The sequence below is a fragment of the Myotis lucifugus genome, unplaced genomic scaffold (assembly GCF_000147115.1).
Source record: "Myotis lucifugus unplaced genomic scaffold, Myoluc2.0 scaffold_214, whole genome shotgun sequence".
NCBI classification, from domain to species: Eukaryota; Metazoa; Chordata; class Mammalia; order Chiroptera; family Vespertilionidae; genus Myotis; species Myotis lucifugus.
In genome coordinates this window covers 2,135,572-2,144,611 of record NW_005871262.1, presented here as the reverse complement: position 1 = coordinate 2,144,611, position 9,040 = coordinate 2,135,572, and the positions used below count along the sequence as shown (strand labels likewise).

General features: G+C 43.0%; 1 protein-coding gene across 3 annotated transcripts in view; it reads left to right on the top strand.

Annotated features, from left to right (window-relative positions):
- Window positions 1-6: 6 nt before the first annotated feature.
- Window positions 7-9,040, top strand: part of ABHD12 (abhydrolase domain containing 12) — a 60,390-nt gene continuing 51,356 nt past the window's right edge. Inside the window, exon 1 of one of the 3 annotated variants that reach the window (XM_023761714.1) lies at window positions 7-327. In XM_023761714.1, coding sequence (XP_023617482.1) covers window positions 137-327 — 191 coding nt within the window. In that variant the 5' untranslated portion in view covers window positions 7-136. Of the gene's footprint in view, window positions 333-9,040 lie in introns of all 3 variants that reach the window. The other 2 variants (XM_006097948.3, XM_023761715.1) reach the window with 2 other exon arrangements.

The window sequence follows — 9,040 nt, the reverse complement described above, 5'->3', positions numbered from 1 at the left end:
GCTGCGGCGACTAGGAGCTGGAATGTGAGGGGCGGCGGGCTCCCGGCGGCGGCATCTCCTGGAGCGGCGGCGACTGCGGCGAGGGCGGCGCGGACCAGGCCAGCTGCGCTCGGTGGCCGGCCGTGACGGCCGCGGGATGAGGAAGCGGACGGAGCCCGTCGCCTTGGAGCATGAGAGCTGCGTCGGCTTGGGCTCGTCTTCCTCCGGCTTGACCGCCTCGGTGCTGGACGCCGACTGCCGCCTGAAGCGCAACTTGCGTTTGGCGGGCAAGGCGCCGGCTGAGCCGCGCTGCGCCGCCGACGCGGGCATGAAGCGAGCGCTAGGCAGGTGAGGTGAGGTCCCCGCATAAGTTACCGGCCTGCGGGAGCGCCCCACACCGACCCTCCATCCTTCCGGAGGCCGCCTCCGACCTCCCGACGCCCTCCCTCTCCTCTCCGGTCCCTGAACCCCTGCATCCCTTTCCCAGGTCCCTACCGGCAGGAGCGCCCCTGCCAGCGCCCCAGCCCCCGAGTCGTCTTCTGGCCCCCACCCACCCAGCGCTCCAAATCCAGCCCCGCACCCCTACCCTTTCCCCGGTGAGCCCTTAGGGACCCCTTCAGCTACGAGCTGGACTGGACGCGCGTCTCCCGGGGAGATGGAGAGGCTGGGAAATCACGGCTCCGCGCGGGAGAGGAGGAGGATGGGGGCGGGTGGGCGCCGGATCCGAGAGCTTTGGCTCCGCGCGGATCTCCTCCTCCGCCTCGGGCTCAGCCCAGCGCCCCTCTCACCAGGCTGGCCAGGTGCACGGAAGCCGGCGGGGACCCCGGTTCTCACCGAGTGAATCCTTCTAGGGGGACTAGTGGTCAGGAGCGGCAGTCCTGCTCGGAGCTGCCGGACCTTTAGGGAGAAGTTCAATGGGCTGCTGTGCCCGAGGGGGAGGACGGATGCCCCGCATTCCCAGCTGTTGGAGGGAAACCTGCCGTGCGCTCTGCAGTTGGCTCCTCGTGCTTGAAATTTGCCCGCTTGGGTGTCTCCCGGGAAAGGCATTTGGTTGGGTTTTTTGCCTCTTTGTAGAGAAATACGTGGAATGTAAAACTGATTTCAGAATTGAGATAGTGTATTTACCGTGACCAAATTTCTCTTCCCATAAGCTGGTTTCTTAACTATCTGGCTGTTTGTAGAACGTATCGTTCACGGCAGTTTTGAAGTCCTGATGTTTCGTGGTGTTGGAAGAAGGTGGTGTGTTCTCAGGTGCTGTACCAGAGTCATTTCCTCCAGGGCGAACTGGAATGCCCTTAATTGACATTGGCCACTTCGGTGTAAAATATTTATTCAAACAGTCCCTGAAAATATCAATTGCCTAAAATATGAATTGTTTTAAAATATGAATGTTTGGGTAACTAAAAACAGTAGCTCCTTCAAAATTCAATTTTATTTTTTAATCATGAAATTAAACTACGTACTCCTCTAAGTAAGTGCTTCCCATAGTCCTAGAAGGGCAAGGAACGACAATATTTTTGATTAAAAAAAATCATGATTAGCTTTACTGCACTTTTATGAACATGCTTAGCATAACACTGAGGTAGGTTGGGAAATTCTTTAAAGAAATCAAAGGGTGATGCACAGTAATGTTTGGAGAAACAATGCTGACTTGATACCTTCCTTGAAAGATGTGCTATATTAAAAGGATTTGTATGGGGGACAAAAGAGAGACCTTCAAGTGGTGTTCCTGTCCTCTGGATGAACAAAAGGCTGTTAGGGGAATAGAGAGAAAAGCGGAGGGCAGAAAGGGCAAATTTGTGTGTTATATACCATGGCTTCCTTCCCTTGCCTGTAATTCTCCTGGGCATTATCCTGCTTTGTTTTCTCCTGTATCCGGGTCTTTGCTCAATTGTCACCTCCTCGGAGAGGCCTTCCCAGACCGGCACATCCAAAAGAGCGATCATGCCACCCCAACCCCCTTATTCTGTTTATTTTCTTCTTCACTGCATTTATCCCTTACCTGACCTTGTAATTGCCTGCATACTTGACTTGCTTTGTGGGTTGTCTCTTCCCTCATAAGAATGAGAGCAGGGATATTGTTTTCTCCATTTCTGATCTCCAGTGCCTGGCACACAGTAGGTGGGAGAAAATACTTGCTGAATTAATGACTAAGATAAATACCTAGAACTGGAATTGCTGGGCCAAGGTTGTGTGTTAACTTTGAAAGGTGATGCCAAAGTGCCTTCCAAAGAAGTTGTGATCTGTAACTTCCTCCAGCAGTGTCAGCTGCCACCCCAAGTATTGAATAGTACCATGTATTTTTATCTATTCTATTTGATTGAAGAAAACTACATCTGATTTGTAGCATTAATTTGCATTTCTTAATTGTGGGCTGGCCATTTTTGTGTGCTTTTATAAACTATTATATACCTTTGGGATTATTTACATCTTTTAAGATCCTTCTTTGTTTGGGGTCCTCCTACACATTTCTTTTACCTCTCTATTGTGTACATGTTCAAATATACAAAAGTAGAGAAGACGGTATAATGAACCTCTATGTATCCATCACTTCATTTCAATAATTTTCCATATTTGTCTTTCTTGGAATTATTTATTCCTCCTCTCCATTTTTTGCAGGATGGGAGACTAGACTATTTTATTTTATTTATTTATTTTTTATTATTTTTTTTTCTTTCTTTTTTTCCTTTTTCCCCCCCCCACCCTTAGACTAGACTATTTTAAAATAAATTATTTCATCTATTAAAATAAATAAAATTATTTCAACTATAAATATTTCACAGTATGTCTTGAACAAATAAGGACTTTTGAAATAAAATAACCCCAATGCTATTATTTATCAAAATTAACAAATTATCTGTAATTAACTTAATATTATCTAATAGTCTACATACATCTTTACAGTTGTCTCAGAAATGTCTTCTTTAGGTTGATTTGTTTTTAAATCCTGTACATTTCTTAAGTTTATTCCAAGTTGGTTTTTTTTGTTGTGATTTGAAATAGGATCCTCTCTTATATTACATACTGTTATTAGTTGTTATTTAATAATTTTATAATTTGCAATTTACATAATCTTAATTTCTAGTAATTTTTGCAGTTGGTTCTCTTGGATTTTCCAGGTATCTTATGTTGTCAGCTGCAAGCAATAAGAATTTTGTCCCTTGTTTTTAATTTATATGTCTCTTGTTTCTTTTTTAATTATTATTACATTGTATTTCCAGAACAAGATTAAATAATAGGGATGATATTGGGTACCCTTGTCTTGTTCCTGATTTTAATGAGCATGTTTTTAGTGTTTTTGCCACACTAGTTATTTTACTAAGGGGTGTGTTGTTGCTGTTTTGTTTTTAATAAAAAATGGTTGTTGAGATTTATCAAAGGCTGTTTTAGCATCTATGAAATAATCATATAGATTTTCTCCTTTCATTTCAGTTGTAGTAATAGACTTTATATTACTGAATCATCATTATTGAATCATCAGTGATAACTCTGTTATTGTGTAGTCGGCTACATTCTATTTATTTTACTTGGTAGTTTAACACTATTATTTGTGAGACTAGTCTGTAATTTTCTTTTTAATGCCATTTTTATCAAGTTTTTTCAGTATTTTCTATTAAAAGCTTTCTCTTTCTTTTCATTAGCCAGTTTAAATACTTTTAAAATGATCTGTTTCTTTAATTTTGGTAGAATTCCCCTATAAAACTACCGATTTTTTAGAGTATAAGCAACTTGAATAACTATTACAGTTTCTTACATTTCTTATTTCTTTCTGGGTTCGTTTTGGTGATATATATGCTCATAGAAAATCATTAGTTATGTCCAGATTTTCCTCTGTACCTGGGGCTGTTTCCCTAGTCTTGTTCCCCATTTTGTATAGCTCCCTCCTCTTTCCCCCTCCCCCCTTGATCTAGGCTACATGTCAATGTAAGAAACATTAAACTTATGAAGAATTTTTGTGAGTTTATTTGAGCCAAACTGTTGACAATCGCTGGGAAGCAAAATCTCAACAGACTGAGATAATGCTTCAGAGCAGCGGTTGCCAACCGGTGGTCCATGGACCACTGGTGGTCTGTGAGGTCCGAAAGGTTGGCGACCGCTGCTCCAGAGAATGGCAGTTTTGCACCTTGTTTTATATATTACCATCAAAAGAGGAGATGTAAGTGGGTTACATGAAATCCATTGGTGATAGATTAGGGAGATGGAAGAAAGCAAAGTGGGAAAACCTCTTGGATTGCATGAAAAGTAAAATGATAGACACATACAGCTTTTACATAGGTGGGTACAGGATAGTTAGCAGTCAACAACATGATAATAACAATGAGAGGCTCTGTGGCCTTCATGCTGGTGCATTGGCTGTGCCCTGAGGGGTCTGGAAAAAGGGGAGTTACCCTGACATTTCAAAGGAATGTTATCGTAGATGCAAAAGACAATAAACTGGCTTAGTTAAGGTAAAGATTGACTGCCTTTTGCCAGGGAATATTCTAGCCTAGGACATGACTACCTGCCATAAATTGCTTTCAGTTAAAAAGTTTTAATTTCAGACCATCCTTTGTGTTTACTTTAGGTCTCAGAGTTTACAAGGCCTTCTCTGAGCATGGCACCTTTTTGTCCATACAGGTACTGATACACCTACTACATACCCATGCACCTGTCATCGGATAAATCAGTGAGCCAGATTTCCCAGGCACAAGTGGGCATGAGGTTCTTGGGGTACTGCTGAAGTAAGCATTTTCAGGAGCCCCCATGGGAGAATGAGATGTGGTAGAAGGCTTTATTTGCATGGAGTTACATTCCTTGGGTTGTAAAGTCCCATGTCTATTAAATCAGTCCTGAAAGAGGTGCAGCTGGGGTTCCAGCACAGCCAAAAGCAATGCTAGTGTCCATCCAGAGTGTCTGTTCCAAGTTGCAGCTGGGGTCCGGACAGTATTAGACTAATTAAAGTCCATTAGTTCATTGTGTGGGCACAGGGGAGCGCAGCCCCTGCAAAAGGAGAGCCAGGAGCCTGGCCTGCAAGCGCCAAGAGAGGGGACTTCCTTTTTTAGAAGTTTAAATATTCAGGTTTTTCACTCTTTCAGTGGCCACGCCTATTCTGGCCATTTTACCTGTTCCCAGGTGTGATTGACAAAACAGCCACCTTCCACATCACTCAGACCTTCCTGGATGTGTGTCCAAACTGCCTTTGTCCAGTCCCCCATTGATCAGCAGGGAATAGACTGGGAGAATGTTAATTTACAGCTTTCTAGCAAAGCTGTGTAAATGCCATGTCTATATTATCTAGTCTTCCCTTTACTCCTTTCCTGTTAAATAACAACCAGATTATTAACAATGGTATCACACATATCAAACATATATTATTTATTAATTCTGGGAGACCAGGATGATGCTGAGGGCTGCAGAGAAGTGCTGAGAACTTGTTTTGTTGAAGGAGGCAGCAGCTACTGTATTCTCTCCTGTTGTTGCCTGGCAGGAATGTGGGACCAGGGTGGCCAGATCTTCCAGTCTCTCCAGAAGACTAACTGGTTGTGGTTGTGTGTGTGAGATCTCTGACTTTTAATTTAGTTTTTTTTTTTTTCCTTTTTAATCCTCATCCAAGGAGTGAGGATTTTTTCCCATTGGTTTTTTTTAGAGAGAGTGGTAGGGGAGAGAGATGAGAGAGGGAGAGGGAGAGAGAACGAGAGAGAGAGAGAGAGAGAGAGAGAGAGAGAGAGAAACATTGAGAGAGAGGCATGTCGATTGCCTTCTGCAATCTGCAACCAAGGTATGTGCTCTTGACCAGGAAGCGAACCCATTACCTTCGGTGAGCAGGCAAACACTCTAACCACTGAACACACTGGCCAGGGTGATCGCTAACTTTTTAAACATTGGCAACTAATTCAGATGAAAACAACTTTGGGGAGGTCAACATAAACCTAGCTTTGTTTTGTTTTTAAATTTATGGATTAAATTAAATTTAAATTTACTAAAATTAAATTTCTGGTTATTCTTAAAGGTAAATGTTTATCTAACTCAACCCTGCATTCCACGGGTGGAGAAACTAGATAATAGTTTTGCTTTGCAATCTGGTATGAGGAAGGACTTGCCAAATGAGAGATTTTGTGGGCCTTTCATGTTCTTTTCAGTAACCCTAGAGTTCTTGGAAATATGCATTAAAGGCATAAGTGATCTAAATTGGACCCTATGAAGGCAATAATGAGATGTATAGGTCTGTGTGTTTCAGTCGGCTAGGCTTTATCCTTCAATTTCCAGCCCTCAGGCCAGATCTGCAGGATGACCGAGATCTTTGGGCTGCATGGAAGGTGGCATAGCTGTCAACGTAGGAAACATTCAAACTTGTGAAGGATATTTGTGAGTTTATTTGAGCCAAACTGTCCATGATTGCTGGGAGGCAAGTCTCAATGGATTGAGATAATGCTCCAGAGAATAGCAGTTTTGCACCTTATTTTATACATTACAATCAAAAGAGGAGACTTAAGTGGGTTACATGAAATCCATTGGTGATTAGGGTGGTGGGAGATAGCAAAGTGGGGAAACCTCTGGGATTGGAGGAAAAGTAAAATGATAGACACATACAGCTTTTACATAGGTCAGTACAGGATAGTTTTATCATGTCAACAATTAACAAGATAAAATAAGGAGAGGATTTATAGTTTCCACCTAGATGTGTTGGTTGTACCCTGAGGGGTCTGGATAAAGGGGAGTTACCCTGACATTTCAAAGGAATGTTATTAGAGATGCAAAAGACAATAAGGCAGGCTTAGTTAAGGTAAAGATTGACCTTTGTCAGGGAAGACTCTAGCCTAGGACATGAGTACCCACCATAAACTGCTTTTAGTTTAAAAGGTTTTAATTTCAGACCATCTTTGGTGGTTATTTTAGGTCTCTGACTACACAAGGCCACTAAGCAGGCCTTCCTGAGCTTGTCAGGTTTTCTGTAGTATGTGGCCCCTTTTCATCCACATAGTGACGATGAACCCTTGCACGTAAACACAGAAGAACTGAGGTATCATCTTGTTTCCTCTTTGACCCAAAGGAAGGGACTTCATCTAGAACTGCTAATGGCTTCACCATAACCTAGAAAGGTGGGTGACTGAGGTTAACATTAGCCTTCCTGGGAGTTAATATTAAGCCCATCTTCTAAGCCTCTCTTTATCCTTTCTTTATCCATCAAGAAGATGAGAATGTGTTCTGAGTTAGCCTTTATAGTTCAGGTTTGCTTTTTTCCCCATCCCCTTTCTCCTCTTACTCCCCCAGAGTATAGTTTGTGCCGGGACTGTGACAAGCAAGGGAGAAGACTTTGTTATGAAGCCTCAGCAGGGACCCCTGGTTGGGTCCATCTCTTCCCATTTGTGGTTTATCTTATCAAGGCCAGATTCCAGGACTCTGGAACTTGGTTCTTTGTTTGCATTTGGGGGAACTCTGTGTCCTTGTATGTGTGCTTGCTTCCCAGTTCTTTTCAGCTAGTGTGTACTCCCTTCTCAAGGGAGTGTCTGTCTTCTGCAGTAACTTTGAGCAGACACTGCTCAAATGTGGGACATATTTTGGGGTAGATTAAAAGCTCCTGAAGACACTTTGATGGAGATAGCCTTAGAAAGAGGTATAGAAGATGGGTCATTTTCTCAGGGATGTTGACAGTGACAAAAACGGGATGCTGTTCCAGACTCAGGGTCTTCCTCCCATTAGAGCACTTTTCTTTCCAAAATGATGTCTGTAGAAAAATTTCTGTAATAGGATCTTGAAAACTGACAGATTAAGTAAACACTCTTTACCCATGCCGAACCGGTTTGGCTCAGTGGATAGAGCGTCGGCCTGCGGACTCAAGGGTCCCGGGTTCGATTCCGGTCAAGGGCATGTACCTTGGTTGCGGGCGCATCCCCACTGGGGGGTGTGCAAGAGGCAGCTGATCGATGTCTCTCTCTCATCGATGTTTCTAGCTCTCTATCCCTCTCCCTTCTTCTCTGTAAAAAATCAATAAAATATATTTAAAAAAAAAGATAAAAAAAGTAAACACTCTTTACTCAGAGATGGTGCCTACAGAACTGGGGTGTCAGTGGATTTATGCTCTGCCAGAGAATTCTTTCACCATGGAGAGTGGGTAAGTCGTTTGTTTTATCCTGAACTGAAATCTGGACTGGCATTGAGAAAAGGGGATGCTGACACAAGGAAGAACAATATCTAGGAAGCCTTGATGAAAATGTCCAGTTAGCAGAAAGACTCATTATTTAGGCTTGGTGCCCATTGTGGTATCATTTGCTATTATAGAGGAAAGCTTGCATAGATAACTGAGCCCCAAGTGAGTGTTTTCAGGTTCTGTGGCTTGGGGTGAGTTGCCTAACTTTCTGAGTTTGTTACTTCCTCTGTGATGTGGGGATAAAAATATCTTCCCTGTAGGATTGGGGTAAGGCTCTGATGTATCGAAGTTGAGAAAGCTCTGTTAACTAAGTCAAATAGCATTTACCCCTCCCCTCCTTTTTAGCCCCCAAACTGTTATAGTATGTCTTAGCCAGTTTTCATGCCTATACTTTAGTTGTCTTCATGATTAATTAACATATGTGTTGGTATTAGAACAATTTTAAACAATACTGTTTGGTTATTCAACACTTTTTTTCACCTGTTTATTTAGCAGAGTTTGAATACCTGTTACACACAGTAACTCTTCTAAGTGCTGAGGCTGTAGCAGTGGGTGCAGGTCCTGTCTTCTGGACTTTACAGGGGGAGACAGATATCGCATCAGGTGCTCAGAGCTTGGAAGAGAAAAGTAAAGCCAGTAAGGAGCAGCTACTGTATGTGCACAATTTGGGTGATAGAAGGCCTTTCTGATAAGGGGACATTTGAAAGGAATGCCACTGGCTGCTTTAGAGCAGAGAAATGTCATTACCATGTCACTCTGACTACTGTGATGAGGACAGACTGGAGAGAACGCGGTAACAGAGGGACCAGTTAGGAGTCATCCAGGCAACAGATGATGGGGGTTTAGGCCTGGGGTAGCTATGGAAATGACAAGTGTTGCGTTCTAGATCTGCTTTGAAGTAGGTGTCAACAGGATTTGCTGTTGATCAATTAA